The sequence below is a fragment of the Pipistrellus hanaki genome (assembly GCF_964339955.1).
Source record: "Pipistrellus hanaki genome assembly, chromosome: 1".
Classification (NCBI taxonomy): Eukaryota; Metazoa; Chordata; class Mammalia; order Chiroptera; family Vespertilionidae; genus Pipistrellus; species Pipistrellus hanaki.
Window position 1 is genome coordinate 178,669,157 of NC_140503.1, and position 20,254 is coordinate 178,689,410.

General features: G+C 44.5%; 1 protein-coding gene across 1 annotated transcript in view; it reads left to right on the plus strand.

The window, feature by feature from the left end:
• The first annotated feature begins 249 nt into the window (after positions 1 to 249).
• IGFBP7 (insulin like growth factor binding protein 7) overlaps positions 250 to 20,254 on the plus strand; it is a 66,038-nt gene continuing 46,033 nt past the window's right edge. The window contains exon 1 of the mRNA XM_084899546.1: positions 250 to 790. Within this exon, the coding sequence (XP_084755672.1) occupies positions 316 to 790 (475 nt within the window). The 5' untranslated portion in view covers positions 250 to 315. The remainder of the gene's footprint in view (positions 791 to 20,254) is intronic.

Consider the following 20,254-nt stretch of genomic DNA (forward strand, 5'->3'; position numbering starts at 1 on the left):
AAATGTTAAAGAAGAGAGAGAGAGAGAGAGAGAGAGAGAGAGCGAGAGAAATGAGGGTGCAGTGGGTGGGTGAGTATGAGAGGCTGGGGCGCAGCCTGCGGGGCAAGGGGCCAGGGGGGAACGGGAGCAGCGGGTGCGCTCCGAGCCCGGAGCCCAGCGCCGCCCCGCGGGCATGAGCGCGGAGGCCCCGGTCGGTCCGGGCGGGGCGCCGGCTCCCCCGCCCCGGGGTGTGGCTCCTGCGAGCGGCGCGGGCGGGGCCCCGCGTTTAAGGCGCCGGCCCGCGGGGCCCGGCTCACTCGCGCTCCCGCCACCGCCATGGCACCGCCGCCCGCACGCGCCCTGCTCCTGGGAGCCGCCGGGCTGCTGCTCCTGCTGCTGCCCCTCTCCTCTTCCTCCTCTTCGGACGCCTGCGGCCCCTGCGCGCCGGCCTCCTGCCCGCCGCTGCCCCCGCGGGGCTGCCCGCTGGGCGAGACCCGCGACGCGTGCGGCTGCTGCCCCATGTGCGCGCGCGGCGAGGGCGAGCCGTGCGGGGGCGGCGGCGCGGGCAGGGGGTTCTGCGCGCCCGGCATGGAGTGCGTGAAGAGCCGCAAGAGGCGGAAGGGTAAAGCCGGGGCAGCAGCCGGGGGCCCGGGCGTGAGCGGCGTGTGCCTGTGCAAGAACCGCTACCCGGTGTGCGGCAGCGACGGCAACACCTACCCCACCGCGTGCCAGCTGCGCGCCGCCAGCCTGAGGGCCGAGAGCCGCGGGGAGAAGGCCGTCACCCAGGTCAGCAAGGGCACCTGCGAGCAAGGTGGGCACCGGCGCTTTCCCCTCCGACCCCGCCCCCGGGCCCGCGCGGCTGTAGGACGGGCTCCCCCTGGCGGCTCAGACCCGACGGGGCGGCGGCCGCCGTTGCGCCCGCGCAGGTTCCCGCACCGCCTCCCGTGGGCATCCCAGGGATCAGATGCCTCCCGTGGGCATCTCAGGGGTCAGATGCCTCCCGCGGGCATCCCAAGGATCGGATGCGAGGAAAGGAACTGGCAGCCGCGGGGATGCCAGCAGAGAAGGGAGACGCCTCCTCTTCTCTTATTTTGGAGGTCTTAGTTTTAGCGTTTGCTGCGTGCACCAAGAAAGTGGGGACTTGCAAGGCCAGTGTGTGTGTGTGTGTGTATGTGTGTGTGTGTGAGATTTAGCGATATTTCAGACTCCCGCATCCCATCCCAAAAACTCACTCAACGGATGCTAACAGCTGGCAAGTCAATTCGCAAAAGCAGTGCCCTCATTCTTTGGCGAAACAAAGCATGTCATGTTATCATCATCTTTTTCTTGGCCTGGGGATATAGATGGAAGTGAAGTCAAGAAATTGGGGGAAAGAAGTTTTTCGACGACGAAATGCGAAGTAAGGGCTTTCAGAGAGAAGTTGTTTGTTTCGCCTTTAGATGGCTAGATTTGTCAGAACTATAAAGCCAAGATTTCGTGGTTTCTTAATATTGAGAAAATAATTCACTTACTGGAAATGACAGATTCTGAAACAGCAATGTAGCAAATTATTTGTGGGCAAAAAAAAAAAATACAGACTCTTTGAAGGATGTCTGTATGATGTAGTTTTGCCATGACTCTTATGACCATTTTGTTTTTCTTTCTTATTCCCTTTTTTGTGTTATATGTCCCCAGGATGCACTGTTCAGCAGGAATGGCTTTGAGGTTATGTTTAATGGTTTATTTTATTTCAAACAAGTCCAATCTTGCCATAAATGAAAGTGGAAAATAACTAGAGTTCAGGCTTGGGGGGGAAAAACACACACAGATTTTAACTCTAATGCCTGAAATAACATTTTCCATGGGCAGTTTCAAAAAAAAGGTTAGAAGTCCAACCTAGCGGCCTTCTCCTGGGATGTGGGAGCGTGGCCATTCTCTTGAAAGGACAGAAGCAGTTGCTGCTTTCACAGCTCAGACTTTCCCCAAACTTTCCAAATGATTCCTTTTTAGAGCTTTTCCCAGAAGTCCATGTGCTAAGAGGTCGTATGTCACCAATTTCAGAGTTCACTATGAAAAGCCTTAAATTGTGTAACTTCCTGGTACTTGTTTTATTATCACTGAAACTTAGAAAGTCACAACCCAAAGTAGTCTGCATCCTTTCCCAACAGAAACAGTCGTTTGCTCCTTTGGATCAAAGTCCTATCATGAAAGAGAAATGTCCATAGCTTAAGAGTTTATTCCACGTGTTAAGATTTTCTTAAACACCATAAGGGGAATTTTCCCCCCTGATCGGAGTAGAAGGTTAGCTAAAGAAAGTTAGCTTGGCCCTAACCGATTTGGCTCAGTGGATAGAGAGTTGGCCTGGGGACTGAAGAGTCCCGGGTTTGATTCCGGTCAGGGGTATGTACCTTGGTTGCAGGCACATCCCCAGTAGGGGGCATGCAGGAGGCAGCTGATCGAAGTTTCTCATCTGTTTCTCTCTATCTTTCTTTGTAAAAAAAAAATCAATAAAATAGATATAAAAATAAAAATTTAGAAAAAAGAAAGTTAGCTTAGTGATTGTTTAAGTAATATCCATTCTAGCTCATGTGGCAGCACTGTGCTAGGTGCTATAGAACAAGGAATACATAAAACTGAACTGGTCCTTTTTTAAAAATATATATATTTTTTTTATTTCAGAGAAGAAGGGAGAGGGAGAGAGAGATAGAAACATCAATGATGAGAGAGAATTATTGATCAGCTGCCTCTTGCAAACCCCCTGCTGGAGATCAAGCCCAAAACCCAGGCATGTGGCCTGACCTAGACTCAAACCGTGACCTCCTGGTTCATAGGTTGACACTCAACCACTGAGCAACACCAGCCAGGCAAAACAGAACTGGTCTTGCTGACTAAGAAAGTATTCATACAAGTTGCAAACTCACTTCCCTGAGCGCTTTCACTGGTGCCCTGGAGACACTCCCAAATCTTCCCTTATTTTATGAGATCACCACTTACCCTCCTTCTGTAGAGGAACTTCGTCTGCTTGTCTGCTGTACCTCTGTGATAAGAGGCAAAGCCATCTTCCTGAAAATTTGTTTGAAAGGTAATGAGCTAATAATACTCTAGATATATGTTGAATGAATTAATGAATGAGTGAATGAATGAATTTTCCAGGTACTGTTCTAATCTCAGCCTAGAATAAGAAGAGAGGCAGGATTGACCCCTCTCTGATGGCAATTACTGTAAACTTTACACAGAAATAAGTAAACAGATAATTTCACACAGTCACATGTGCTGTGAAGAATGTGCAACAGGGAAGTAAGATAGAAACCAGAGGTGGAGGAGCACCAATAAGTGGGGTGGGCCAAGCCATGCAACGGACCCATGTGGGGACTTCAGCAAAGGGGCAGAGGTGACAACAGCTCTGCTCGTTGGTACAGCACCTCCCGCAGCCTCTGAAGCACGCTCTGAATGTCTGTCTTCTGCACAGGCTGGGAGCCTCCGAACAGAGAAGCTCCCGCTGGTAAATCTTTATAAGCACAGTGGCTGGCTAATAGTTGGACACTTCATAAATATTTGTTGATTAAACAAGGGAATCTCTTAAGAAAGTGCCTTCCCTTTTGGAAATGCAGGCAATGGACTCTCCGGGCTGTCTGCTCTCTCTTCTCCCGGTATCTTCTGCCTTTACGAAGTCTAGGCCAGGGAATACATCTGACACTGATTCATCTTCCCATCCTCTGCTATCCTGAACTCCTAACATTAGATTGTCACCCCTCCCACACACCCAAATCTCAACATTTCCCCATCCCCTTGCTGGTTAGAATTAGGTCTAAATGGGAAAAGCTTCAGTGACGATTTTTCTTTTCAGAAACTCATTTTGATGGACTTTAAACATTCATTCTTTTTGAATATCATTGTATGCTCATTTTTATGTTAATAACATGTTATTTAAATACCTGTTTTCTATTACTGTTTTTTTCCATGAATTTGTGATATTGTGATTTATAATAAGAAATATATATATATATATATATATATATTAGATCTTCATCCCATGTAGCTACTCAAACCTTTGGAATTTTCCAAGTACTAAGAGTAACAAGGTCTTTCTTTCTTTCTTTCTTTCTTTCTTTCTTTCTTTTAATATACTTTACTGATTTTTCACAGAGAGGAAGGGAGAGGGATAGAGAGCCAGAAACATCGATGAGAGAGACATCAATCAGCTGCCTCCTGCACATCTCCACTGGGAATGTGCCCACAACCAAGGTACATGCCCTTGACCAGAATCAAACCCAGGACCCTTCAGTCCACAGGCCAACGCTCTATCCACAGAGCCAACCCGGTTTTGGCAAGGTGTCTTTTTCTTAAACTAAGGAGGTGACTTTCAGAAAGCCCCTAAGGATAGGGGTTGATTGCCAGTGGAGCCAACCATGTGATTAGTGGGTTGGAACTTTCAATCCCACCCCTCCAACCTTCTGGGAGGAAGATTAGCTGGAGATTGAGCTCAGTCTCCAATGATTGAGTGATTGGGTTGACTTAATCAATCATGCCTATGTAATGAAGCCTCCATTAAAACCCAAAAGGGCCCAGCAGGCGTGGCTCAGTGGCTGAGCATCGACCTGTGAACCAGAAGGTCATGGTTCAATTCCCCGGTCAGGGCATATGGCTGGGTTGTGGGCTACATCCCCAGTGTGCATGAGGCAGCTGATCAATGACTCTCATCATTGATGTTTCTATTTCTCCCTCTCCCTTCCTCTCTGAAATCAATAAAAATATTTTAAAAAAAAGCAACACAAATGGATGGGTTTGGAGAGCTTCTGGGCTGGTGAACATATGGAGGTGCTGGGAGAGTGGCTCACACAGTGCCCATGGGAGCTCCGTGTCCTTTCTTCACACCTTTCCCTCTGCATCTCCTCCATCTGGCTGCTCCTGAGTTACATCCTTTTATAAAAGCTGGTAACCTAGTAAGTCCATAAAATGCTTCTGAGTCCTGTAAGCCACTCTAACAAATTAATGGAACCCCGGGAGGGGGTTGTTGGTGCCTCCAATCTGTAGCCAGTCAGTCAGAAGCACAGATGACAGCATGGACTTGTGATTGACATAAGAAGTGTGTGAGCCCATTTGACCCAGTAATCCCACTCCTAGGAATATATCCCAAGAAACTAGAAACACCAATCAGAAAGGATTGTTCATAGCAGCACAATCTACAATAGCTAGAATTTGGAAACAGCCTAGGTGCCTAGGTGCCCATCAGCAGATGATTGGATCAAAAAACTATGGTACATCTACACAATGGAATACTATGCTGCCATAAAAAAAAAGGAATTCTCATCATTTGCAGCAACCTGGATGGAATTGGAGAACATCATGATGAGTGAAATAAGCCAGTCAATGAAAGAGAAACACCACGTGACCTCACTCATTTATGGATAATAAAGAACATTATAAACTGATGAACCAAAAGATAGAGACAGTAAAGCAACAAGCAGACTGTCAAATTACAGTGAGGAGGGTAAGGAGATCTGGGGAGATAAGAGATCAACCGAAGGACTTGTATACATGCATATAAGTACAACCAATGGACACAAAACTCTGGGGAGGGAGGGTATAAATGGGAGGGGGGAATGGTAAGATATGTACACAGATAATAATTTAATTAAAAAAAATTTTATCTGGAAAAAAAGAAAGAAAAGAAACGTAAGTCAGAAGTCATCTTAAAAAAAAAAAGTGTGTGAGGAGGGGTGAAGGGGGAAGGCTTGTTAGACTGAGCCCTTAACCGGTGTGATCTGATGCTATCCCAAGGAAGACAGTGTCCTAATTGTAGGACACCCAGCTGGTGCTGGAGAATTGCTTGGGGATGTGAGAAAAAATACATAAGCAACTGGTGTCAGAATGGTAGAACGTCATTGAAAGCTGATACAGAAGAAAAAGATAAATAAATAAATAAATAAATAAATAAATAGCAAAAAATAAAATAAAGTTGATACAGAGTGTTCCAGTTTTATTTTTTAATATATTTTATTGATTTTTTTTTTTTTACAGAGAGGAAGAGAGAGGGATAGAGAGTTAGAAACATCAATGAGAGAGAATCATCGACCAGCTGCCTCTTGCACACCCCCTACTGAGGATGTGCCCGCAATCAAGGTACATGCCCTTGACCCAAATCGAACCTGGGACCTTTCAGTCAGCAGGCCGACGCTCTATCCACTGAGCCAAACCAGTTTTGGCTGAGTGTTCCAATTTTAAATGAAATTTTAAAGGTCTGGCTCCGTGGTTGGCAAACTGTGGCTCTCAAGCCACATGTGGCTCTTTGGCCCCTTGAGTGTGGCTCTTCCACAAAATACCACGGCCTGGCCAAGTCTATTTTGAAGAAGTGGCATTAGAAGAAGTTTAAGTTTAAAAAATTTGGCTCTCAAAAGAAATTTCAATTGCTGTACTGTTGATATTTGGCTCTGTTGACTAATGAGTTTGCCGACCACTGGTCTGGCTTATCTTGTGGCAAAGGGCTGGGGAGTGGGGCAGTGTAAGTCAGTGCAATACTTTGTAAAACTACCTCTGTCACACCACCCAGACAGACAGAGAGCCCCCAGGGGGATCCTTCGCCTGGGTTTATGAAGAGCCAGGAAAAACCTCCTCGAAGAGTGGTGCTGTCCTGATTGAGACAGGGGTGAGAAGGAATTGGCTGGAGAAGAGCTAGCATGACGTGTGGAGTGAGCTAGAAGGAAGAGCGCAGAAAGCACAGCACATGGTTCCATGGGGCTGCCCCACAGAGAGGGAGGGCCAAGGGGCCGCCGGACACTTAACAGGGCATAGTGACCGAGGGCCTTGTGGCCCGTTAGGGAGCAGTGGGCCGTGGAGTGACGTAATGGGATTTGTGCTTTTAAAAAATCTCTGTGACCGCCCTTAGGAGGATGGATTGGAAGGGGCAAGACCGTCATCAGGGATTCTCATTAGGAAGCTGTTACAGTCATCCCAGCAAGAGACGCCTCACTCCTCCTCCTACTCAGGACCTTCAGTTTCTGTTTCAGGCCTTCGAAGCATTGGTGAGCCCGGGGTCCTAACCTGCCACGGCAAGCTGTTCATTACTGGAAAAGTCTGAACTGTGCTTTTTCCTTATTAGATGACCCCTCACAATGTGCCCTGGCATCACTCTCTCATTAGCCAGCCCAGCTCCCACATTACAGCCGACTTGCTCATTTCATGTCAAGAGGCTTTTCCCCCATAAGCCCCGTTCCTCCCTTTTCTCTACTTTCAGATCAGAAACAGAAAAAGCCACATCCCGAAGCGTCTACCCTAACCCCATAGAAATGCTTTCAAGTTTTTTCTTCTAGCCTCAGTTGCCCTTGTTAAACACAGAAACATCTAGAATGCTGAGTGAATCACCAGTTCTTTCTTACCACTAATCCCTGCATTTTAGGAAAAGTTTGAAAACTTTGTTCTCCAATCCTTCTTACCAGGAACTGATACCGTTAACAGTTGTGTAAACTTCCAAACCTTTTCCTATTCACATCTAAACACGTTTTTGTGTGGATTTGTAGCATATAAAGCAAAGGTATAAGTGTAACATATTTATATATGGGCTCACATTTATTCACAATCAACGTAGTTATTTTGCTGTATATCCTACACATGTATTCTTATGTATCTGTAATAGTTTACTGGCAGTAGAATTGATGGTATAAAGGTTATTCACCTTTTAACGGTTACAGGCAAGTTGCCTTCCTAAAAGGTTAATATTCCCTCCAACTGTATATGGAGTATCCTTTTTTCTACACTCTTGCCAACATGGGGATTATCAATCTCTTTAATTCTTGTCGAGCTGAAAAGCAGTATCTCCTGTTTAGTTTGCAATTTCCTGAGGTTGAGCATGTTGTATTTCTTCTGTGAATTGCCTGTGTATGCCTTGCCATTTTTTTTCCTGTGCGTGTATTATTTGTACTTTCCATATTTATTTTGAATTATTAGGGATATTAACATTTTTGTTAAATATTTGTTATGTTTTCTCTGGAAAAGGAAATAGGCAGGCTTGAAGGACCTTAAAGGACTTGGGATTCTTTTCAAGGAAAATAATCCAAAGAACAAGTTAATGTTTCGTCATGGTTTGGGAATTAGTTAGTCAATGGAAGGTGCTTGACCTACTTTTCTACAATTCTTCAGGAGACGGAATTCAAAGGCCTGGAATTAAATGGCCACTCTCAATCAAGGGTCATTGGTGCCAATTCAATGCCCATAGCAATCCCCAATTTGGAATGTGGTGAAGAAGGAAACTTTATTCAGTGCAGGCAGCTCAACTGGGAGACAGCACGGCTGTGGAATAACTCAATCGTGTTATAGCTCTAAGAGGCCCTGGAGGGAGGTGGCCCCGGAGGGAGTGAGGCCCCTCTTCGGCTAGGCGGCTCTGGTCTGCTCACCTGCGCCCGTCTGCCTCCCGCTGCTCCTTTGTTACGGGAAGATGTCTTTGGTGTTTCAACTCCAGCTGGAGAAATGCCATCTTCAGCCTTTGGATGGAAAGGAAAAGTGCCCTGGGGGAACCTGCTTCTCTAGACTACCCCTGGCTCCTGATTGGTCCATCCTCATGCAAATAAGAACTCCAAATCCTCCCCGTTTGATTAGTCCAAAGGGCACTGTCCTGATTGGTCAGAATGGAGCTACCCCGGTTGGTTGGTGGAGATGCTAATGGGGGGATATACCTGTGCAGCTCCAATTGGATGGGGAAAATCTCAGTCCTCTTGGTTGTAATAGGATTCCAGGAATTCCATAAGAGCTGGCTCCGGTGGCAGGTACACAGCACAGGCAGGCAGTTCAGAGCAGAGGCAGGTAGCTTCGTGCAGGCTTCTCCTGAAGTGCAGTTTTGTGAAAGGCCCCTGTGCAGAAACAGCTGCTAGGCGGTGTTTTAAATGTGAGTCCTGTCAAACCACTGAGAGCCCTTCTTGTTAGGTATGTTCTTTCCCAGGGTCCACCCCACAAAGCACAGTTAGATTACACACCAGGGTGAACTGGTAGGTAAAAACTGTTGAATACCGTTACGTACTTGCTCATATGGGAGCCAGGAGAATTCTGTTCTGAGATGTTCTGTGGGAGATCTGAGGGGTAACCTAAGTGAGGAGGGGAAGCTGGGAGAGGACGTGAGGACTTTCAAGATCTTTTACGCTCTAGAATCTAGAGTCTAGATATTAGATGGAATGGTTAAGCTGAGCAATTGTTTATTATCACCCTTAAATATAATTTGCATCCTGTCCATAGAGCCTGCCCTCCAGTTTACTGTAGACTTGCCTTCTTGAAGAAACTGCCTTATAAGTCTCTTTCGAATAGTTTAGTGACAGAACTTCCTTGGGTAGAGTCCAAGGCCAGGCGGCCTTCCCGCGTTCTAAATTCCTCCCCCACAGTGTATAAGATTAGTATGCTTCCTTCAACCTCAAAATACCCTGCAACTGATCTGACCTCATCTGTACAGTGCTTTTCATTGTAAGACAAATAGCATCTTATTCTTAGCAACTGTTAAAAAGGAAACCCTGGCCGAAACTGGTTTGGCTCAGCGGTAGAGCGGGTGTCGGTCTGCCAACTGAAAGGTCCCAGGTTCGATTCCAGTCAAGGGCATGTACATTGGTTACGGGCACATCCCCAGTGGGGGGTGTGCCAGAGGCAGCTGGTCGATGTTTCTCTCTCATCAACGTTTCTAGCTCTCTGTCTCTCTCCCTTCCTCTCTGTAAAAAATCAATAAAATATATTAAAAAAAAAAAAAAAAAAAAGGAAACCCTGAATTTGTGTAAGAAAGACTTTTTGGCCAAAGAATGTGTGTGTATAACTTTTTTTGTAATTTAGATCCAGGAGTGGCACCTTTACAGCGTAGAAATGGAAAAAGACTTAGAAGTATATCAATTGATAAGTGCTTATTTTAGGCAATTTTTAAAATTTCCCCGTGGAGCCTTTTTATGAGGGGGTAGGAAGGCGATAAGGGCTAGAAATGTCGCAGGAAAGCTTTCCCAAGCTTTCTAGTAGTTTTCCAAGTTGATTAAGACCATCACCCCAAGAGGACCCCACCCCACACGGCCTCAAAGATAAAGTGAGGTCAGGTGAAGAAAGCCGTGGTTGATAATGTGGAGGGGGGGGATGTTTATTTTTTACCTAAAATTGATGTTTTAAATAGTTGAATCAATGGCAAAAGTTATGGTGGAGTTAGTTAGAAATAGCTGGAGCTAGCAATAAACGTGCCCCCTGAATGCCTCCACCGCGCAGTGGGTTACCAGAGAGAGGTGCTGCCCTGAGACCCGCTGGGCCCACAAGCAGGCCAAGGTTGCAAAGAAGTTTTGTGTCTGAAAAGTAAGAAAGGTTCAGACCAGGTAAGCCGGATCTAGTAACCTCATTTTGACAAGGCCCCATTCATTTGGCATGAAGTTTCTTATTTACAGTAGGGGTGTTGACAAGGCTGTGGACAAGCAGACATGTTCAAAGTAGAGTTTACCACTCTGAAAAAGAAACACCCTCCAAACTTAAGGATAATATGTATTATAAGTGAAGGTAGTTTAGTCTGCTTCACAAGGTTTTTGCAAAGGTCACATTAATTTTTTTAAATATGTTTTATTGATTTTTTACAGAGAGGAAGGGAGAGGAATAGAGAATCAGAAACCTCGATGAGAGAGAAACATCGATCAGTTGCCTCCTGCACACCCCCTACTGGGAATGTGCCCGCAACCAAGGTACATGCCCTTGACCGGAATAGAACCTGGGACCTTTCAATATGCAAGCCGATGCTCTATCCACTGAGTCAAACGAGTTAGGGCCAAAGGTCACATTATTAAACAGATGTGAAAACAGTTGCTGAGAATACGATGTTATTTGTTTTACAATTAAAATAAATGTGAAGACTCTTACTGACTGGACTGGAGACTACTTTGGGGCAAGAACTCCAGGTAGTACCTTGTAGATGGTGATCATGATAACTGAGGTTTGTAGTACTTTACAGTTTGCTGGGGGCTTCTTCGGACGTTTCCTTGTTTGTTACACTTTGGGGAATCAAGGCGAATTACTGTCCCAGCTTCCACATAAGAAAACCGCAGGCCACCCATCACACAGCCAGGTAAATAGCAGTGCTGGTACGTAAATGTAGGCATTGAGCTACAGCCTTGCTATTCAAAGTATGGCAGGTAGACCAGCAGCACCGACTCTCTGCACTATCTTTCTCTTCTATAACCCTAAAACTGTTCCAAAATAAACAGTTTAGCCCTAGCCAGTTTGGCTCAGTGGATAGAGCATCAGTATGTGGACTGAAGGGTCCCAGTTATGATTCCGGTCAAGAGCATGTACATGGGTTACCAGGTGGATCCCTGGCCCTGGTCGGGAGTGCATGTGGGGGGCAACCAATCAATGTGTCTCTCTCACATCGATGTTCTCTCTCTGCTTTTCCCCCTCCCTTCCACTCCCTCTGAAAACCAATGGAAAATTATCCTCCAGTGATGATTAACAAAATAAACAGTTTAAAACAAAAGTGAGCCAAAACCGGTTTGGCTTGGTGGATTGAGCGTCAGCCTGCGGACTGAAAGATCCCAGGTTCAATTCTGGTCAAGGGCATGTACCTTGGTTGCGGGCACGTCTCCAGTGGGGGGTGTGCAGGAGGCAGCTGATTGATGTTTCTCTCTCATCAATGTTTCTGACTCTCTATCCCTCTCCCTTCCTCTCTGTAAAAAATCAATAAAATAAATATAAATAAATAAAACAAAAGTGATTCACAAGAGTCAAACTCTTGGATGTGAAAAGTTTTAGAAAGATCCTAATGAATTTATCCTCCTTATATTTTCTTTCTGATGAATTGACAAGGTGGGTGTATGATGCATTCCTGACTAAGTAGCTCTAAAAGAGCTCTTTCAATTAACACAAAGTGAAATTCAATATGATAACAAAGCTTATGTCATAGTTTAATTGGCTTTTGTGATAATGTGGTACACTTTGTCATATTCCATTCTGGGAAAGATGGTATTTCTTAAAGGAACGAATGTCTCTTTGGACAGATTCCTGATCCGTGTGGCATCCATCCCTCCAGGGCCAGATTGGAACTACGAGAGCCAGTCCCCTCATTCACAACCAACAGGCCCTTGAAGGGCCGGTATGTTGGGGGCAGCAGGCATGGATATTTTCCCGAGCAGCACTTCTTGGGGCATAACATTTATGTGTGGTGTTTGGTCATTTGCCAGGTAACTCCGGGTAAGGTAAAGGAGGAGGAAAATCACTCAGATAACTGTCAACGTGCTCAAGTGCTCATTTTCACCGGCGATTTTAGCCCTGCGTGCTGACAGAGCCCTGTCCTAAGCACCACGCTACCATCCATTTTCCCAGCCGGGATAATATTTACTCCATACCTAAGCTGAGGTTCACTATTGGGCCACTCTCGGGAGGGAATCTGCATTTTTAGGGACTGAAGCATATGTGTTGTCAGGTGACAACTTCCAGGGGAAGGGAAATCCAGGTAGAGATTTGAGAACTCAAGTATAACCCATCTGGACTTTCTGAGGGGGGGGAAGGGGAGAGAGCATTTTCATATTCTCAGGCAGATAGGCAGCCGCCTCCCATCCTCCTGCTCTTTCTTGTTGTTCTTCTTGAAGAACCAGCTTTGGGGGGAAGCTGTCTCTTCCCCTGAGTGGAGAAAGGCTCAGAGACACTCATTTACATCACGGCAGATTAATGGGCCAGCGGTCAAGTGGCTGGATTTGGGAAAGCTTTAGATCTAACATCTGCTCTGCTCTCCTCTGGCCTGACCCCAAGCAAGGGAGAAAATTTTATCAAGAAATAGATCTCCTGGAACACTGAGAAGGTTTTGAAAGAGACCACACAGAAACGAGGCTTTAGGAATGTGTCAGGGTAGCCTGACAAATTCTGCAGGATGCAAAGCCTGCTCCTTCTCGGTGGGAGTTTTCAGAACTCTCTGCTCAGAGAGCAGAAACCCAAACGTGAATTTCCAGAGCAGCTGCAGCAACTACTCTGCAACCTTGCCCCGCCCCCAACCTCAGGAAGCCATAGAGCTCGTGATAAAAAAAAAAATGAAACACTTTAAAAAAAAAAAAAAGAAAGAAAGAAAGAAAGAAAATGAAATGCTTAGGCAGCAGTGCCGCTCTGAGTTAGGGAAGGCTGGTGGAGGGGCTCCGTGCAGTGAGGCTGTGAATTAGAGGTGCTCAGCGCAGCTGGCGAGGGCAGGCTGGGACCCAGATCAAGATGCTGCCGAGTTTTGTGAAGCCAGAGGCCCCTCTCCGCTTAGAAGTGTCGCAGATCAGAGCTTCAGGGCAGAAGGCAGAAGCTCCCAGCAGGCTCTGTCCGCCCCGAGAAGCCTTTGGTTCACTAGCAGATAACTGCCAGGGCAGGAGCAGGCTAGGCTGCCCGGGGCCCCATTGTGCTGTGGACATGTTACCGGCTCTCTGCCTCATTTCTGCCTCATCTGAGGCCTCCTGCTTTTCCCGCGCTCCGCCTGGCCTCTCATTGCCTGCCTGGCTTCTCATGCCTCTCATCCCCTTTTTCCTAACTGAGCACAAATGTGGTTTTCTTTTCCACCCCAACCCTTTCTCAGTTACAAGGCTTGGCCAGCAACTCAGTCAGCTCCTCCAGCGCCATCCCCAGACTCAGAGCCACCTCTGGTATTGCCCCCAAACGTGGCATGCCACCCCTGAGAGGCAGCCCGCTCAGTCCACATCATCCAGGAGATGGCTGTCCCTTCTGTTTGGGGTGTGTGTGTGTGTGTGTGTGTGTGTGTGTTAATCCTCCAAGAATATTTTTTTCCACTGATTTTTAGAGACTGGAAGGGAGGGGGGTGAGTAATATTGATGTGAGAGAGATGCATATATTGGTTGCCTCCTGCATACGCCCCAACTGGGGCTGGGGGTCAAATCTGCAACCCAGGTACATGCCCTTGACGGGGAATCGAACCCTCGACCTTTTTGTGCACGGTCAACACTCTAACCACTGAGAAACTCTGGCCAGGACTGTCTCTTCTTTTTTTTTTTTTTTTTTTTTTTTTTTTTTTCTTTTTTCCTTTTTTTAATATATATTATATTGTGGGTGTTTTTTTTACAGAGACAAAGGGGGAGGGACAGAGAGCTAGAAACATCAATGAGAGAGAAACATTGACTTGCCGCCTCCTGTACACCCCCTAGCAGGGATGTGCCCACAACTAATGTACATACCCGTGACCGGAATCGAACCTGGGACCCCTCAGTCCGCAGACCGATGATACTCTATCCACCAAGCCAAACTGGTTTCGGCATCTTCTTTTTTTGATGCTACTTTAGGATGAAGTGTTTACAGATGTCTTAGGATCCTAATCCTAGTAATATTTCTGCATCTATCAGAATTATGGGTGTTACTAAAAGTTCGAGTACTACAATACTTTAAGAAAAGTATTCACCTAAAGCCACAACAATATAATCTTACTAGAATGTAAGCTCCACACACCCAGTGTTTTTTATTTGTTTTGCTCACTGTTGACCCCGTGTCTAAACAGTCCTTGGGATGTAGTAGGTACTCAATACATACTTGTTGAGTAAGTGAATGAGTAATTAAGAGTGGATTACAGTGTGCCTGTGGAGAATTTCTTGTTACTTTGCGTCTTCTCCCATGGACCCTTATACTTATTTTCCGCTATCACAAAAACTCTGAGACTGAGAACAAATGTTCCACTCAAAGTTACCACCTCCCCCTAATCATTTCCCAGGCATTGAGAATGGTATTCTACCACTGGCTGTGTGACCTTGAGAAATTTACTTAACTTCTCTGGGCTTCAGTTTCCACATCACTACAATGAGTTACTGTATTTTAAACGCTTAGCCCAGTGTTTGACCCACAATCTGTATTTAATAAAGATTACCGCAAGCCAAAAAAAAAAAAAAAAAAAAAAAAAAAGATTACCGCAAGCCTACTTCCCCCTTTAGTTAAACAGCAATAGAGGAAGGCACAAATACAATCCATTCTCATTATTCAAGGTAGTTATGCTCTATAAAGTCTTGCAAACACTGGATTAGAGAATACAGATCAATTAGCGAGTACCGAAGAGAATCAAAGCCAATAGCCTCTAACTTAGGGGTGTCAAACTCAATCAGAGAAGGGGCCAAAATCTAAAATCCAGCCTAAATCACGGGCCGAATGGTTTACTGAACAGTCATAAACTGACAATGTCATAAACTGACAGCGGCGTGCAGTGATGACAGCGCGGTGCGGGCCACATTGCAAGGCCTGGCGGGCTGGATTTGGCCCGCGGGCCTTGTGTTTGACACATGTGCTAACTCATGCCCAAATAAAGATGATCTAACACACATATTTTCTCTAGGACACATTATAGCCTTTTTTCCCCTTAAGAATCCTAGACAGCACTTCCCACTGCACTTGGGGATCATTTTAAACAGCAAGATTGCCAACAGAAATCACATAAATAAATAAATTAAAATGTGGTATTAAGTAGACAGTGAAAGGGATGGTTGTTTACAATATGAAAGCTGAAATAAGAAGGTAGAGTATCCCTCACACCCAAGCTAGGACCTGAGATTTTCTTTTTTGCCATTTTCTGCATGTCCAAGAATGGTTTTATTTGGGGGGTTACAAACAAATTTTAGCAATAGGTGGATTTGCAAATATGAGTCGGTGAGGCATGAAGAGCGACTGTATTGGAAATGGTCAGATCTGTGACAAGTACTAGGAACTACCAGGATTTCTCAGGACGGAGAGCATGTATGAGTTATGCTTCCTTTGGACATCCCAAAGCATTTAACACAGTTCCGGGCACAGGGTGGGTGCTTAGTAGATAATTTTTGGATTCATGACCCAATTCAATAAACGCATGTACTATCCCTGGGTTGACTGTCTCTATGAGGAGCCTCTGTTTTGCCCTGTACCCACCTGCTACCAGGGCTCCCAGTCCACACGCATTGGTGAAAAGTATAGATTTTTCTAATCTTTCATAGGAGCAGCAGGAAGGCCCCTCCCACTTCTCTCTCCAGTCTTCCCACCAGCTAGAGTCTCCTGGTGGCCCTTCCCTCACACCAAGCCCACAGCCAGGCCTCTCACCTCTCTCCAGGTTTAAGCTCAGCAATTAGACTCTGTCCAGGCTCCTCCAAGTCTATTCGCATCATGTAGCTCAGGAAACAAAAGTTAGCTGGATTCTTATTATCATTAGAAGTGGAAAATTGTGACGATTCCCTGTCATTCATGTCAAATGGTCACTTTTTATAAATGCTGTGTTAGGTGCCATAAGGAGATCTGCAGTGATGAGACAGATAATGCCCCTTCTCTAAGGAGCCTGCAAACCTGTGGTCCATCTGGTGGTTTCTGGAGTGTGTGAAAGCAAAAGAGGCAATTAGATTAAAGTAAAAGAGCCCCAAGTAAGTCAAGTCGATAAAAATGCATTTAAGCCCGGCTGGGGTGGTTCAGTGGTTGAGCATGCACCAGAAGGTCACTGGTTCGATTTCTGGTCAGGGCACATGCCGGGGTTACAGGCTCCATCCCTAGTCAGGGGCATGCAGGAGGCAGCCGATCAATGTTTCTCTCTCATCGATGTATCTATCTCTCTACCCCTCTCCCTTCCCCTTTCTCTAAAATCAATAAAAACATATTTTTAAAATGCATCCAAGCAGAGTGTACACATATGTACACTCCTCAACTGTTTTCAGTCATTGAAGCATATATTTCCTGTGAATTTTCTACTGGAAGGGGAAAATGAACAACGGTACATTTACATTTGTGGCCTATCAATACATTATCATTTAATCATAGACTATATGAGCTTATAAATAATGTAACTATGGCTAGAATGTGGTACATAAATGAATTGGTTATTACTTTGCCCAAAGTGACAGTCTGGAGTGGAGATGAGTGAATTTTGTTTTTGTTTGCTCAGAATTGAGCTAAGGATAGAATATGGAACATAAACAATAAAGATTGTGTTTAACTCAGCAAACATTAAGGAGGAAATATGCAGTAAATTTACTTTGCTCTTCCTAGTTCCCAGAAAATGCGTAAAAGCAAAAATTTTAATGGCACAATGACCTGTTGAGACCATGAGGATACTATTTTGCAATTAGTGATCCATTGTCAGATGTTTAGCTGTTTGGACAAACCACAGTGGGTTTGTAATTCTAGACTTACAAATCCTTGTTAATTAATTTCAGCTGCCATGCAGTTTTTGTGTATTGTGGGAATATGAACTAATTTAACTTCCTTTTCAATAAAGACCTTTTTGTTATTGGAGAAAAACATAATTGCCATTGAAATTTGTAGAAATCATTGAAATCAAAGACAATCATTAATATTTTCATTGTACCCCCTCCATATTTTACTGTATTTTAATCTAGTGTTTTTTAGGCACATATAATTGGTAGTGATACTTATATCTTTTTGATCATCTTGTTTTTAATTTATAAATATTTTCTATGTGTTTAAAATATTTTATAAATAATATTTATAATGCTACATATTGATTTGAATGGGCCATGATTTACTCTAGTTTTCCTCTGTCACAAATAACCTTTGAATTCATATCTTTGAGCATTAAGATCTTATTTCTTCTGCATTATTTCTTTGGAATAGATCCCAAATTGGAATTACTGATTCAAAGCTATGAACATTTATTTTTAAGTTTATACATGTAGCCATTGGTGATTCCAGTTTAAAAATTAGCCTCTTCTAAATAATTGACACATTTTCTCCAAAACATAAAAAAGCCAAAGCAAAGCATTCCAATATGCAGTCAAAATTACTTCTTAATTATCTTCAGACTTGGATTATACTTGCAACTGTCCTTCCCCAATGGCATCGAGACCATTGAGAGTAGTATTTTCACCTCAGTTCCTATTTATAAAATTTTTAATAACTAGCCAAAAAAAACAAGAGCTCTGCCAATTGCCTAGTCTGCATGCAAGATCGCCAGCCATCGGGAGTGGTCCAGATCAGCCACAACTCTTCCAGCAAGAACAAAAAGGCTATGTGTTTGCTACCCGTGTTTCCCCGAAAATAAGACATCCTCCAAAAATAAGACCTAGCGCATGGAAAGATAAGCCATCCCCTGAAAATAAGACCTAGCGCAACTTTGGGAGAAAAAAATAATAAAAGACACTATCTTATTTTTGGGGAAACGGTATTATGCTTTCCTTTTGTTAGAGTCCATTTGGCCAATGAAATATTTCAAAAAGAATAGGGAAATGGAGAATATGCCTTTATACGCCATTGCATTGGGGCTGATAAAAAACATGTGTATCCCTGATAGAGTAGCTTGAAAGCATCCGTTGTAATGGCAGCCACCTACGTGAGATGTGAACAGTAAAAAATTTGTGCAATTTGGAGGTTTTTTCTTTAGCATTTCTTCACAGAAGAAAATAATGACCTCTTCAACTGGATTTGACTACAGTCAAATACACAATTGGTCCTCAGCATCTCCGTGCATATTGCTGAGACCGTGGCTCCACCACTGTTTCATCTGAGCGTGTGAGATGCACTGCTACTCTCCAGGTCTCAGAGAGGGCCTCTGGCCTGCTCCACTTATTACAACTGGAGGAGAATCTGCTCACAACCTTTTCTTGCACTTGTCCTTGGGTCCTTAAAGAGATTGGCTTTGTTTCTGTTTTGCTCAGATCTTTCATTTCCAGCATATTCAGCAATAATAGTTCTTTGTTAGGCAGTTATTCCCAGTAACAAAATAACTAGACATTGCTGAGGATCTATACTAATAAAAGGGCAATATGCTAATTAGACTGGACGTCTTCTGGACGACCTTCTGAACATCCTTCCTGACAAAGCCGGGCCCAGGTAAAGCCGCCCACAGTCCTGGGTTCAGGGGCCGAAGCAGAGGTGGTTATGGGCAATCAGGCTGGCAGGGGAGACGTTGGGGTGATCAGGCCAGCAGGCAGAGGGGTTAGGGGTGATCAGGCAGGCAGGCAAGCAGTTAGGAGCCAGCGGTCCTAGATTGCAAGAGGATGCAGGCTGAACTGAGGGCCCTCCCCCTCTTCCCCACCCCATGCATGAATTTTGTGCACCGAGCTTCTAGTATATTTAGAAAAGCAAAGAAGCCACAGGTGATTTTTCTGGCAGAATTTTTCCCATATCTGACCAGAAGATAGGAATACAACCATGCCTTAAATTAACATAGCACAGTATGGTTTATAAAAATCTTCACAGACTTTCATACATAGATTGCCATTTTAATCCTCACAAAAATGCTATCTTATAAGTGTTATCCCTGCATTATATAATCAGCAACCAGGATTCGGTGCATTTGAGTGGCCTAATTCATGGAAACCCAGGGAAGCTGGAGCAGGGATTTGGGATGAATTGTCATGTACATATGTGCTCACACATGTGTACTCACAGTTAAAGCCACGGGATGCTAAAATTGAGTTTTAGAGGCCATTAAACATGAGGTGCCTCGTTCCAATTCTTAGTCAGTGGATTTTGTCTTCATTTCTAAATCTGTGTTTCCTTCATTAAATTTCCTCTATTGTTAATATACTACATTTTCACCATCTCCATTTACTCTGATTGTAATGAATGTGTGGGTAGGCACATGCTTGTGCTTGTTTTGCTAAATGGTATAGGTGTGTTTGAAGAAAAATATCCAGAGAATCTGAAGATGTTGCTTTAGTAAATTAACATAACTTAAATTCCAGCTTTGGGCAATGGCAGTTGTCTAGTGTAGCATGATAAAATCATTCTCCAAGTGCCCATGATTCACTTGCTTAATTACAGATTAAGTCCAACTCCCAAAGTGCACACACAGCCTGGACCTGTTAACTTCACTCAGTAAAATAACCAAGGTGACCTACATTTCCTGAGTAAAATGCAAAATACATTAGAAAAGGTAAATCAGATCAATTGCTGCTTGTACATTTCTTTTCTAAAAATAAAACATAACTGAAGAGTGTAAAAAGAGCCGAAACCCAGTTTGGCTCAGTGGATAGAGCGTCGGTCTGTGGACTGAAGGGTCCCAGATTCGATTCCAGTCAAGGGCATGTGCATTGGTTGCGGGGACATCCCCAGTAGGGGGTGTGCAGGAGGCAGTGGTCGATGTTTCTCTCTCATTGATGTTTCTAGCTCTCTATCCCTCTCCCTTCCTCTCTGTAAAAAAGTCAATAAAATATATTTTTTTAAAGAAGAGTGTAAAGAAAACCTTTATGAAAGACAAGTTAAAATGATTTGAGTAAACTTGAGTTTGGGGGAGATTTGATTTTTTTCCTGTGCTTGTTTCATCTCTGTGGAATGAGCATGTGACCCACTGAAAAGTCCTTGAAACCAACAGGGTGTATGATAAGGACCAGAAAGCCTAGCTGTGGACACTGCCAAAGAAAGCAGGAAATGG